This window comes from Leptosomus discolor, chromosome 2 (assembly GCF_034619465.1).
Source record: "Leptosomus discolor isolate bLepDis1 chromosome 2, bLepDis1.hap2, whole genome shotgun sequence".
NCBI lineage: Eukaryota > Metazoa > Chordata > Aves > Leptosomiformes > Leptosomidae > Leptosomus > Leptosomus discolor.
Genome location: NC_141392.1, coordinates 5797546 through 5811756, shown reverse-complemented (window position 1 = coordinate 5811756; position 14211 = coordinate 5797546). Strand labels below are relative to the sequence as shown.

Sequence of the window (14211 nt, the reverse complement as noted above, 5' to 3'; positions counted from 1 at the left end):
AGGACTTTGAAAAAGTGACCTGTGTTCAGCAGAATGGGGAAAAGAAGGACCAAACTCTTATTTACAGAGTAGGGAAGACTTTGTAGTCTTCACAGTAGTGAAGAGAGAGACAGCTGTTTGGGGCAGACTTCTCTGCTGCTGCTGCTTTTCAACTAAACAGTTTCCACTGGAGGTCGTGGAGATTACCAGCACACAGCTCTCCTAGGGTAGCTCTACTGATGTATCTGAAGTTGGCAAAATTGTCATAGTGTCTAGATGATGTATTACAAGCACAAGGGATGTGAAATAGGGCCCCTGTGCACTTGCAAGCATTTCCCTGGCCTCGGACCAGTTGGATCAGTTATACGTTCCCTTGTTCAGATTTCTGTCCCCTTCCACACCCAACAGCCTCAGGCAGAACCCAGCCTAGGTGTCCCGAAGTGTCACTGGAGCAGTCTGGGAGTGGAGACTCAGAAGGGCATTGTGGGGTTGGGCTTTACCTTAAATTGACAGTACCTCAGAAATTCTTCCAGATCTGCATCACACATGTCTTTTTTTACATGTCACACTGCTTAAAGGAAAGATAAACTGATAAAATGTGTGCCTTGAACAATGCGAGGCAACATTGATGCCTCTCTTCTACCTACCAACCAAAGAGACAAGATTTGTGTTTAGTGACTGTGATGTGGCATTTTCCTAAGGGTGGTGAGGGAGGGATTCTTCAAGGATAGCTGTGAAATTATTCTGTGAACACTGAGTCTACTTAGTCTAAAAGAGCTGGCTACCCTAATTGAGCCATTTAACTCTCAGCAGTGTCACGCTGATCTCTCACGTCCAGTGGATGTTTATTATTAGCATACACAGTGCATAAAACCATTTTCATGGTCATATTTAATGTTTCTGCCAAACAAACCTCCACAACACAACTTGGTTATTGAATTAAAAGCTTTAGGATGTGTATTTTTTGAGAGGAGGGGTGGGGAGTGATACAGTCTCGGGCCAGCTGAGTGGAGTCTGGAGCATCTGCTAGGAGAGGATAATCTGCTCTTACCCCTCACCCTGTATACTTATTTAGGGGATGAGGTGCAGCAAGAAGTGTGCAAATGAAGAGCGCAGGAGCACTTGAAGGGGCTGTGGAGAAGGTTGGCTGTGAAAGCCCAGTGAAGCTGGAAGCAGTTACTTGGAGATGAGGGTTATGCTCAGCAGGCCTTGTGCTGGGGCTGCTGCTGGTGGTTATGTGTTCCTGGGGTGCCTGGCACACAGCTGTCCAGCCCCTCTTGTCCAGTGTTGACAGAACACCCATTAGCCCAGTGCTTGCCCTTAGGACAGCAATTGCATGACTTGAGAAACAACTGCATTTGCTGATCCTCCCCTAGCCCCTGCTAGCCCGTCCTGAGGACACCACAGGGACAATGGTCACCACAGGGACGATGGTCAGCATTACTGTGTAGATAAGAGAGGCTGGCAGTATGGGGATTGAAGCTCCAAGCATGGTACCTTGTAAAACCAGGCAGATAAAGCTGCTTTCAGCTACGCAAAATGCTCCTCTCTGCTCTTATCCCTTCTGTTTGTTCATTTTTAAGACAAAGAGGAAGAAAGTCAGGTTTGTCTACCTGAATGATGTTTTTTTTTTTTTTAATAACAACGCTTCAGGGGGTGTCTGGTGTTACACAAAGGGAAATCATCACATCTCTCGGCATCTGTCATTCAGCTGTTTTTTCTCGGGGAGTAGGCTCCAGCTGTTCCCAGAGCCAATCTTGCAGTGTCACTGTGCTCCCCTTGGCTCCTCAGCGGCTGGAGATACTGCAGCCCTGCCCAGAACTTGTGCTGGCAGCATTTTTAGGGTTTTGAAACCAGTCTTACACAGACACGAACTCTGATTTAGGAGCCCTTTGCAAGTTGCTGATGCATACTGGTCATAGCCAAATAACGACAAGCTAATGTGTGAGCTGCTCATATCTGTGTTGTACCCAAAAAAAAAAGGAATTCTGCCCCTTATTTAAACAGTGCAGCAAAAGCAGATGTCTCTAACAGCTTTGAGGAGCTTCCAGTTTGACTCAGCCATGCCTGTACTGCCAACATACAGCTTTCCAGAAGGTTAGAAGGAAAGTTATAAATATATTTGATACATAATTCTGCAGCAACAGCAGATGAATTTTATGATTTAGGCTGTTCCTTCTGTTGGTGTCCTTGCAAAAGCTTAGGCTGGTTGCTAGGCAACTGGCATTAAAAAAAAAAAAAAAAAAAGTACATTTCTCTTTGCATTGCAGGCAGGAACCTTGGGAGCAGCAGAGGCCTCGAATGGCTCCTTAAATAGCATTGCTGGGGAATGAAAGTTAAAATATTGAGCATTCATTGGTTAAAGATCCTGTTACAAAGGTCAGCTATCTAGGGGATATTCAATGGTTTGGTTTCCTTTGGCGCAAAAGAAGGATTAGAAGGGGGTGTGCCTGTGGGCCTTGGATAGTACAAAAAACGGAAATTTCCAAAGATGCCTGACTGTCGAGCAGAATACCTAGATGGGCTATATCATGGCCTTCAGGGTTGACTCTCTTCTTAACAGAAAGTGTGAAGTGGGGTGGTTGTCACATTAGCAAGGACAAATCTATGCTTATTGATCTTAAAATTCAAGAGGTACTTTTAAAAGTGAATATTTGAAGCTGCTTAACGGAATGCTCTCGTTTGCTAAGCACAAGGTAAAAGAAAAGGGGGAGAATTGGTACCTGTGTTGAGAGAAGTTGAGTGTCTTAAGGGAATAATGTTCATGCTGAGGGATTCACAGAAATCTAGAAATTCAGTGGAAAGCCAACACCAAAACAAATAATTCCAGAGTTCTCAATTACTGGTTCACTCTGTCATCTTCCTGTGTTGGTTCAAGGTCATTTATAGCTATATGGCTGTGAATCCCAGGACACAGGGAATGCTAATTCGTGCATAATGATGAAAGATTTCCCTCCCTTCCCCACAATCTCTTTGAAAAGGTGCAGTTTTTAAAATCGGACAGGGTGAGGCTAGAGATAAAGCAGTACTAGTTGTGGAGATTCAACTGTGTGTTAAACTGCCAGGTGAATTAGGAGTGAGGCTGTCTACAAAAACCACCACCTTGAGGAACATTTTTTCCTTCTGGCTGGAAAATATTACCAAAGAAGCAAAAAAGTAGAAAGGTTTTCTGGAACCTTTGCAAGAGAAGAGCAACTGTTTATGGTGTGTCAAGTCTGCCTGGCATGATTTACTGTCTGGAAGTTGTTCTTCCTTTTACTTGCATTTATGGTTTCTTTATCGTCTAAGTACGAAATGGATCTCTGACATCCTTCTGTTGCTTTGGTGTGGTGGAAGAGAAGAGGAGGGGAAAGAATGAGAAATGTGTTTGAGTGAGCTAGGAAAACCAGCACTGGGGCAGCATCTATGTGTTTACCCTAAGTGATGGCAAGATCTCTTGAGCCTTTTGGAAAAGTAAGAGACTGTTCTTCATTCTGTACTGCTCGTGTGCAGGCATCTTTGAGGAGTGTGCTTGCATGCTTCATTCTCTAATTAGTGAATGGGGAATGTGAGTTGTATTTTGTATTGGGATACAAGTTTTTCCTTTACATTTTACTCCCTTATAGGATTCAAACCCATGGCTGCTGTAAGTACTTAGGGGGAGGTGTCCTCATAGCTTCCTTGTGATTTCTTGCTGCAGATGAAGAAGGGCACCCCCCACCCCCGCCATTGGATGTGGCACATAGAGCTCTTTCAGAAGTCTGTGTCAGCCATTTGTCAGTATTGTTTACTACTTCCCAGAAACTGCATTTCCTAATTTTCTTTTCATAAATTATTGTGGAGCGTGTTCGTGATGTCTGCAGAAGAAAAATATTGTATGAAGGTAGATTAGGTGAGGGAAAAATTGGCAGAGAAAACCAGCTTCCTATAGATACTGGATTTAAATGTGGAACACTAGTGCCATGTCCTTCCCTGTCTCCATTGCACACAAAGTTGTTGGTATGTGAAGGATGGAGGTGCCCAACTCAGGTAACTAAAGTTTTTAAGTCCCTTACACAGTTTATTTTTATTTTTTGTTGGGGATTTTTTGTTCATTTGTTTGGGGTTTTTTTGATGGCTGAACGTTCCCATTAAAGCAGCGTTTTCACCCCATAACCTGATTTGAGCTCTGTGCTCTGTTGGTCATAACGAAGGGAGGATGGTCATGAATCTGCTTAAATCTGATGAGGATCCCAAGGCTGAGGACTCCCAACATTAGACCTCCCATAAACTGAAGCTGAAACCCCCATGAGGCAGCTGTTGGTAAGCTTGCCATTTCTTTAAACCGTGCCTGTTCAGTGGGTTTGTGTGTGTTTGGGGGGACTTAAGAGCCTTTTTCCCAGAGAGAGGCCAAATGAGACCCAGAAGCAAATCCCCAGTTTTCTGAAATCCTTGGGAACTGGTTCCAGTGCAGTTGTTACAGTCCAGCAATTAGCGAGCTAAACAGAAAGAATTTAAACCCTGCCTTGAATTTTGATGTGAGCCTCTCTGAAGCTCAGAATTATGAGTAGGAAGCATGCACTCACTTGGAGTTCAAGCTCTGCTCTTCTCAAAACATGCCTCGCCGATAAATCTAGTTATTATTGCCTTGCAGTGAATCTCACAAACAATGCGCTTGACTGCCTGATCCACCCACACTAAGTGAAAGAATATGTACGTTTTAATTATCAGATTATTTCAATGTTACACAAACAGTTTCCTATTAAATATTTTTACAATCCAATGACATCTGTATTCAATACTGAGTGAATGATATTTGTTCCCTGCCTATTAATGTCTGTATTTAATATCTCTAAAACACCTTGGTATTATTAGATGTCACTCCAGTCCCTTCTAAGTAAGATCACTGTGGGAGTGGGATATTCTTTCTGCCATCATCCCTCAGTTAACATTTTCGTCATCTATATATAATTTCTGCTGAGTAAAGTTTTAAGGTGAAATTATATAGATCTGTTGAATTTTTAAAATGCAGCTGGGGAGGAAGGCTTCATGTCACCCTGTTTCTAAAACTACTTCTGCTCAGTATGTTTAATTGCAAATTTTATAAACTTCTTTAAAGTGTCATAACTTTGAAAGTGCTTTAGAAGTAGCGTGGAAACTGTGGCTTTGACTCTGTACATCCACGTTCAGAAGCTCCTGAGTGCATGTGATAAAGTGACTCCACATGTGAGGTATTTGGGGCTAGGCACAGGGTGGGACTTTCTGCTTTGCAGCATTCAGGAGTCGCTGTTTTGGAGTTGCCTCCTGAACAGACTCAGGACAGACATGAGAAGCGCTCTGTGGTTTGAGACTGTTGCAGGGTTGGCTTGTCCCGAGGACCAGCCTTACGCAACGGACAGCTTGCAGACAGGGAGGGAGCAGAGTTCGAGAGGAACTGGCAAGGAGCTGGGTTGTATCACTTCTCTTCTGGTGTAGACCCTGGAAGGTCCTACAGCGGTGGCCCAAATTAGGACACTCACTGCTTTGGTTTGTGCTAGTGCTGGCTGTGCTGGCCCACAGGGCTGCTGTCACCAGCTCCCGGGTGCCTCCTGCTTTCCCTGCAGTCGTGCTAAAGATGGGGAGCTGAGAAACCACCACCAGGTTCAGTTCGTGTTTGTTTCTGAAAGCCTTGGCCCAGGACAGTGTACGGTCTTTTACATACCTGGCCTTTTCAGTTTACTTTTCCATGGTGAGATGATGAGGTTTGGGGAGGAGGTTCAGCTGTAGATCCACCAGCTGGCAAGGTGCATATTGTCCTGCTCTACTCTTTGGGTTTCTCTTGTCTGGAAACACCTTTGGGACTGGAATATAGGCGGGAGGGCAAGAAGATATTGTGCCACGCTAGGACCCTGGGGTTATGCTTGCATTTCTAACGTGTCCAGCAGTGCTGCTGGGCATACCAGCTGCCTGCAGTGCGGGTAGCTTTCTGTGAGAGAGAGGAATAAGATGCCATTAAAACCTGAGACAGTACTTGTCTGAACAAATAGGTGTCAGGGAGGTTCATTCTGAGGGATGCTAGTCACCTCGTGACATTAGAGTGCAACGGCGTGTTTCTTCCTGTACATCAGGGTTGAATTACTCAAGTCTTTGTTACTGATAGGGGTGAGGTAACAGTTTAAGCTCTAGGACAAAGTTTATTGATTCCCATCTTTGCTCTGAGACAAGCTTCCTTCTGGCTTTAGGCAAACTGTGCGTTTGGAATTGGAAAATAGCAAATATTTCCTTACTTTTATTGATGCTCTAGGTAGGTAGGAGCAGCCTGGAGAACGTAGGGCATGCTGTTGCTCTTCTTCAGACCACACAGCAGGTACCCAAGCTTTTCAAGCAGGAGGGTTTGCTCTCCACTGCTACAGAGCTCATGTCTTTGGTTACGAAACCTATCTTTGTCTTAGCATAGGCAGGGCTGCTCTACATCTGTGTTTCCCTTTTCCCAGGGTCCCTTCCAAGTACATTCCTATCCAAGCTTTTAAATCCCATAGCAAGAAGTGAACCTTCAGTTCTGTGGAGAAGGGAAGTGGCAGGCAAAGCCCACTTCGGTGTGGTGGGAAGGAGGGGAAGCGCCGACGGCTGGTGGGAGCACGAAGGTGCAGTGTGGGGCTGCAGGGGATGGGAGCAGACACCAGCCCCACCTGCCTGTGCTGGTCAGAACTCTGGGGGGAGAGCCCCTAGGGGTCAGGGTGAGGAGGAGATGCCCAGGACCTGATAGGAATTAGTGGTTAGTTTGACTCTGCAAGCTTCTGTTGCTGCTCTCCTGTAATATGGAAAGGCCATGACTATTTAATGTGCCTCTGAGAAGGAACACTGAGAGAGGCCTTTGTGTGTGTTGGGACTGTGTAGAAGAGTTTGGGAGGAATGGAGCATATAAGGAGAAATTGAGGGAAGAAACCTTCCCCGTGAGCTCAAGGATGAGAGGATTTGGGGGGATCACAGGTCAGTAGCGAGGAGGGTTGGAAATGTGAAAGAAACTATGGTCCAGGTGGGGTGGGTGGGAAACCCAAGGCAACTTCTGCCACCTCCTCACCAGCATCTCAGACCAGAGCTTTCCTCATTCCCCTTTAAATCCTCCGAAATGTGGCAGCCATGAATGTGGCAGTGCTATAAAAAGCAAAGTTTGTAGAGCACATTGAATCAAAAGGGCTATGTAACTTCTAATTTTAATAAACATTCATAGTCATCGTTCATTAATGGTAACCTAGCACCAGAGAGACAGCAAGAGTTTTATGGGCTTTCTTTCCAACACATGCTACTCGGACCACCCGCTAAACAGTGTATTGCTGTGCAGTTGCTTGCTCCACCCTTTGTATGGTGGGATCCCAGTTGTATTCTTGTATGTTCTGGGACTGCAGAAGATGCTAAAACAACCTACAGAGCAGATTACTTTAGCGGCACAAGCCTCTCTCTGAGTAGAGCTGCCCAAAATGTTAACATTCTGGAGGGTAAGCTCTTTGTGATCTTTTCTGGCTTACTGGAAGATGGTTGTGTGCAAGGAAAACTATAGCAGAATTCTTGTGAATTGGGAGGGCAAGAGCTAAAATAACCGGTGTGTTAACAGCCAAGGGAGACTGTTTCATGTAAAGTGAACAGGGCCCGTTCTCTGGCCTGTTTCCCCCGAGTGTGGGAAGAGTGTGTGTATGTGTGCATGGGCGCACACATGTGTCTGTGCGTGTGGAGGTGGGAATGAAGTTGCTAACTTGTTGCTGAGATGTGATTCTTAACTTCATAGCACTTCTTTGTACGTTTCACTGAAATACCTCACTTGGACTCTCTAACAGCATTGTCTAATCAGCCTTTTTTATTTCCTCCTCCTCCTCTCTCCCCCTCCTCCTCCTCCAGTCAGCATATGCTGTGTCAGTGCTCAGAGAGTGTGCTAAACTGCGACCTACAGATCCCACCGTTCCTCTTCTGGCTGCCAAGGTCTGCATTGGGTCGCTGCACTGGGTAAGCAAGCTGATGCAATTCCTCTTATGTCGTGGATCAGGTGCTGCAGTGACAGTGCCACAGTGTAGTTGCAGGGGGGAGAAAGGGAATCCCTGTTAAAAATCACATGCATGCCTCTCAAAAAAGACATTAAAAACCCAGCAAAAAATTATGTGGTGAGTCACTGAAATACATTTTGCTGGCACATGAAACAAAGGAGGAAGGGGCAAAGCCCTAACAGCCGTTCTGTAGACTGCTGCTTCAGCTGAGTGTTGCGTTGGATTGGCCACTCTTGTAGCCCCTGGAAGAGAAAAGTTAATAATTGTAAGTGGACTGTTAGACAGTTCAGGTCTGCTGAATGACTCAGTCCTTTGTTCTTGAAGTTGCTGTGTCAGTGTTTTCTGTTCAGGATGCGTTAATGTATGTCCCAGAAGCAGAGTGGGAGTGGAAATCTGTGCCTGTGAAATTCTGATTATCCCAAGGAGCAGAAACATCTGTCAGTCTTTTGCTGCTTGGTTTAATTAATTGAATGGCAGCCTGCTGTTTTCACCTGTCCTCACCACGAGGTGTCCCTGCAGTCAGTGAAGGATTATAATTGCTAATATAAGTAAAACAAAGATGCAAGAAAGCGTGAAAGAAAATACCAGAAAAATCTGCCCAGATTGTTGTAGGTACTAGATTTGCTCTGGTTGCGTCCCCCGACCCCTCACCTCCCCATCCTCTGCATCCCTATCTGGTGAATGTTGGTATTCAGCTAAACTTCATTGAGTTGTATCAGTTTACACCGCTGTCACCGAGGAGATCTCGTTATTTATGTTTTTGAATGAACTATACTGTTCAAACTATAATAGTTAAACTTATATGTGAGTCAGCAAAAACTGGGAAGTGTCTTGTTTTAGGAAAAAATCTTTCAGGTCTGGAGGCCTTGAGGGAATCCTTGTTGAACTACCCAACCTACCTCTGTTCTCTGTGTAAAGCAATTTAACTCTCTTGTACCCTTAGCCCAGTATCTAAATTTTGAGGGCTGAAAGTCATTCAGTGATATGAAACAACATTCACCGTGAATGTTATTTTTTTTAATAAAGCACATAAATGTTTTTTTCTGATTCTTAGACATGTTAAAACAATATGAAAGCCAGACCTTACAACGGTTTTGAACACTTATTAGTATCTCTGACGAAGTTTTCAAGGCAAGATCAACTTGTTATTAGTCTAAAACATCAGCAAGTATATTGATCATTTTTTACACTGTAGGCTCTGAATCTAGAGGAACCTCATGGGCTAAATTCCTGCATTCACTTGGAGCCATAGTGGGGGACTGCAAGACCCTGACAGCTTCCCGTGGCAATTCTGCTGTCTCAATGATTGCCAGGAGGCAAAAAAAACTTAAAACCCAGCAGAATAGTTGTGTTAAATGTGACGAAAATCTTTCTATGAGATCGAGCTAGTTTTTGCCTAGGAGCCTGCACTTTAGTAGAAGAGACAAACTTGGGATCTCCGTATTGCAATTAAATCCTTTACTCTTCTGCCTTCCTGCTCTGTGAACGTGAATCTGACAAGGGGAAGGCACTGGAGCCATGAAGCCAATGAGGGAAGATGTTCTGTTGGATCTAATACTTACAAACAGAGAACTGGTTGGCAGTGTGAAGTTTGGGGGCAGCCTTGACTGCACTGTGAGGTGGTGAGGTTCAGGATCCTGAGAGAAGGCAAATAGCAGCAGAATGGTCCGTTCAGTTGTGCTTTGACTGACTTTGTCCACTTCTAAACGGAAATAGTGACTTTAGGAAGGCTGTAGTCTCTTGATACTTGCTAAACATGTCCTCTGCCATAACTAGCCTTTGGACAAAACTGAAATAACAGTGAATGCATCTTGTGAGACTCCATGCTAAAATCAAGATCCCTGGGATGTTCTTATGTTTAGCAGGAGCAATAAAGTTAAACACTCAGTCATTGATGTGTGTTGAGGTGAAAGGACAAGGTTTCTGTACTGTGAGAAGACAAATGGCATAAAATCCCTCTTCTTTTATATGTTACCCTGGGTTTTATGCAGCTGTCATTATGGAGGACTAAATTTCAAATGATGGCACTAAAGTCTGCTGACTGTGATGGATAAGGTGCGGAACATGAAATTATGAGCTCAAATTGAAGATGCTGCTGTGCCAGAAAATGGGCAGAGTCAGGATTTGTCCTTCTCATTGGTGCTTCTCCCCAAAATCTCTGCATCTGCTAGCACAGCTAGCACATAAAAAATACCTTGTTATAGAGACACTTAGAAAAGGCAATGAGACTATAATTCAGTTCCAACCCTGTCTTCAAGCAATCCAGTATCTCCAGACTTCTCCTACGTGGCGGCTGATAAAGCAACAGTCTAACCTTAGAAAATGAGGAGAAAGAACGGAAAAATTATCTGGTTTTGATTATCATGAAATAATAAGGTTTTTTCCCTCAATCTACTGCCTTTTCATTGTGTGAAACACCTTTCAGTGTTATTCAGTCAGACCCTGGCTCAGAACTGGGGTGCAGTATGAAATACAAACGTGATTTCACAAGAGGGTGATTTTACTGCAGTTATCTGGAGTGCAACCTTACAAACTCAAACCAAAAACCTAATTAAAAATATTCCTCTTCCCTCTTCCTTTCAGTCAGTGGCCTATGCTCTACCCTGATACCAAACTTGATGATGGTATAGAAGAGTTTTAATTAAGGGAAGTCACAGGGAAATCAAAGCAAGCATCTTTTAAAAGAACTGATTCCCACATCTCATAGTCAAAGTGATGTTTCTGATATTACTGGCAAACTCCTGTGCCTAATAAAGACCTTCCTGCTTAGCAGAGCTGTTTTTCTAAATGTCATCCTTACAGTAATTATTTGCATTTAAATTACATGGCAATCAAATCAGAATTGAATCATTTAAACTGGAAGTGAACAAGCTGATCAATGCCAGTATAAATAGAAAGGAGGATAGACATGGCACAGGCACAGTCTAATGGACAAATATTAACGCTTACAAATACTCAAATATATCTTGCTTTTCAGAACATATAAAATATGATTAATTTCTCGATTAGGAAATATATCTACGTACTTGATTGCTGGTTAGGCAGGAAAAGGGTGAAATCAGATCACCATTTATCCAAATGAAACAGCTAATTTATATATCCTGCATCTGTCTACTATGTGCTTTTTGTGCAGTATTGTACTCAAGTTTGTTTATGGTCCATGGACAAGCAGTACTTTAGTCTTATTTCAGTTACTAGCAATAAAAAAACCCACCAAAATTCGTGCAGCTGGATAATTACAGAATGGCATGAGGAGCACAGAACAGTTTATTCCCTGGTAAATCTAGTGGTCACTTAACTTGTTTTGCTGGCTTTGTTGATGGGGTCTCAGCACACTTTAAGAACCAGGGAGAAAAAAAAATTGAGATGTACCATAGTGATTTACAACATTGAGGATGCTCAGATCACATCTGTGAAATCATCTTGCTGTGCAGAACAAATCAAAGTAAAAACATGCATACGTTTATACTGTGCCATGCAAATCAATATATGATGCCTGATATGGAAAAGATCTAAATGCTCCCAGCTTCTGTTGTGACAGAATAACCAGATTATTAGCTGATGTAAGTTGGCACTACTTCACTGGCATAGTACTGGCACCGTGCTGGCTTACATCAGCAGATCTACCCCTTCAACCACTAGCTTTCGGGATTTGGCCTGCAGTAAACAGAGGAGAGATATAACCAATGTTTTGGTTACATTTTTCAGAATTACAGGTTTTCATAAATTACAAAAATAAAAAATGCAGAGTGAACAGTAAATCGATACTTGATGAATTCTAAAGCTTATGCCACTTGTCTTGGAGGACCAGAAAAGCTCCAAAGCTAGTGCATCTATATAGACTACGCTTGTCTGGTCAGGATGCAGTTGGACCTGTACTTAATAAAGCTCATGAAATATAAAATTTCTCAGCAAAGTTGGAACTTTTATACTGTATCTAGCCGGTTAAACAGGTGTTTTAAATGTCTTTGCATTTGGCCTAGAACTACTTTTGAGGCATCGTGCTGCCTAGCCTTACGGTTTGCTGGGGTTTCAGCACAACAGTTTGCTGAACTCGCACGTGAATGATTCTAGAAAGTAAACACAAAGCCCATTTCTGTTTGGCCAGCTGTCTTTTAGCTTTCCAGAATGCACTGTGAGGTTTTTGACCATTGAAGTTCAGAGAATTGTTTTAAAACTTTTCATAGGGAAGTTGATGTAGCTTGCAGTGGAATATGTCCATACTGAGGTTGGTCTGCTTTGATCCACTATAAATTCAGAGTTCCGCTTGCTAAAAGGCTTGCTGCAATTTCCTCTTTTGCTCAGCCTTCCCTGGCACGGCCTCAGCTGAATGCTTACTTGCCTATTTTGGCAGTAACTTTGAGTTGCAGCATGAATTCCTGGTTTTAATATTTTAATAGTACAGTACTGTTAATTTCACTGCTAGCTTAGGTTCTTCAGGACCGTGTTATGGCAGGTGTTGTGCAAATACTAAACACAGAACTTCTGCCTACAGGCAAGCGTTAAATACTGCATTTCTCCATTTTAGGATTACTGTGATGCTTTCTTATGCCTTTTTACTCCGTTGATTTCAATGGAGGCCCATTGAAAACCTTGTAAATACACATAGAGACAAATGGACTATAGGTCTAGGATAGTCTTGAATCTTCTAGAACTCTGGTCTGACAGAGTAGGAAGACGTGAGGCATGTTGTTGAAATTTTCACTGCCCCACAGTTGATACAACAGAAATAGGGTTTTTGTGCTAAACATGTGTAGCACCAAATGGTGCCAGTATTATCAGCTAGTATGAGCCTTTGGAGGGGCTTCACCCCATGGTAAAAGCTGCAGCACAAGATGGTGCTGTGCCTCTCAGGCATTTCCCTCATTTCTTTTAACGCACTGATCCTAGTGTGCGTAGTGAAGTGCTCTGCTCCAGCACTTCGCTGGGAAGACAGGGATCATGCCATCAGTCAGGGAAAGGGAGAATAGAGTGGGGTCAGGCCGGGCCAGACCATGCATGGAGTCATAAAAAGTGAGTAAGACATACCATGAGGTCAATACATCATGGTGGGGGTGTGGGGGGAGGTTGGCAGGATGTAGATTTAGAGCTGCATACTTCTGAGGTAACAGCTTATCATTCATTACTTTCACAGACCACTTAATCCGAGAGTGCTTCTCTCTCCTTCTGTCCGTTGTTGACCCTGTCACTATAGATAATAAATGCTGTGCCATGTGCTTGCACCCAGTCGCCTAGGAGCCCTGGAGTCGCGTGGAAATGCTTAGGTCTTACTGCAGTATGAATAATATTGAAAGATCAAATCTAGTCTCGTTATTGGAGTTTTTCTGCCTGCTGAGCCGACAGTCTAGAGGACCGACATCGCTAGGGCGAGAGGCTACTGAAAGAGCAGTGAATGGTAAGGAGCTACTAGAGATTTCTTCCATCTTTTAAAAGACATTCTTGCTTACATCACAGCTACTGTTATTGGGGCAACCCTGGAGGTTTTAGACATCAAAAATGACCAAAAATTTTGCCTTCTATACATCTCCCTTGTGACCAAACCACTCTTGCTACAGTGGAGGAATGGCCCACGTATTCCTAAATGCTGGGGGCTGAGCTTATGTGCAAAGTAAGTTGGTGGGCTTAGCACTGGTGACACACAGAGAAGACGCTGACTAGACCAACAATAGAAAGCACAGGAGTTTTTTTCCTGACATATGCAACATGACTCACTTTGTATGCTGTAAACAGCTGTGGAACAAAACCTTTCCGTTATAATATATCTTATTGGCCACTTTCTTCCTGTGTATTTTTCTTCTCATTCTCTTTTCCCAATATTTAATTTATCTTCTCTTTGAATTAGTCTTTATACCTGCAACCCAGTATAATAAAAATTATAAGAAGAGTTCAATCCAACTAAATATCATGTGTAACTTTGCGTAGATACCCTTTCCGTAGGATTTGGGTGTCGTGTTTGGGTATCACTCAGTCTTACTGGTGTCCAGACTCCCCTGCTTCACTAACCTTGTCTGCTCTTCTAAGTCCAGTGTCACTTCATGTGTTCCTGCCTCCTCCCTTGTGCATTTTTCTTTTTCGGCGCAGTAAGTTGCCATTTCCGTGCTGCTGTATATCATCAATTTGCTTGTCCTCAATTGTCCTAAATCCATGCTGGTGAAAACTGCAGCTCCTGCTTACAGTCCTGCAGGGTGTTGATTCAGTGAGGTAGGGCTTGAGCTTTTCTAAAAACAAGCTGGGTGACAGTTGGAAACAAGCTGGGTGG

The 14211-nt window shown here is 43.4% G+C and overlaps 1 protein-coding gene across 2 annotated transcripts in view; it reads left to right on the top strand.

Annotated features, from left to right (window-relative positions):
• The window catches only part of TTC7A (tetratricopeptide repeat domain 7A), a 171858-nt gene that overhangs the window by 48773 nt on the left and 108874 nt on the right, over positions 1 to 14211 (top strand). For both annotated transcript variants that reach the window (XM_086460563.1, XM_086460562.1), the window contains exon 11: positions 7810 to 7914. In XM_086460563.1, coding sequence (XP_086316689.1) covers positions 7810 to 7914 — 105 coding nt within the window. The remainder of the gene's footprint in view (positions 1 to 7809; positions 7915 to 14211) is intronic.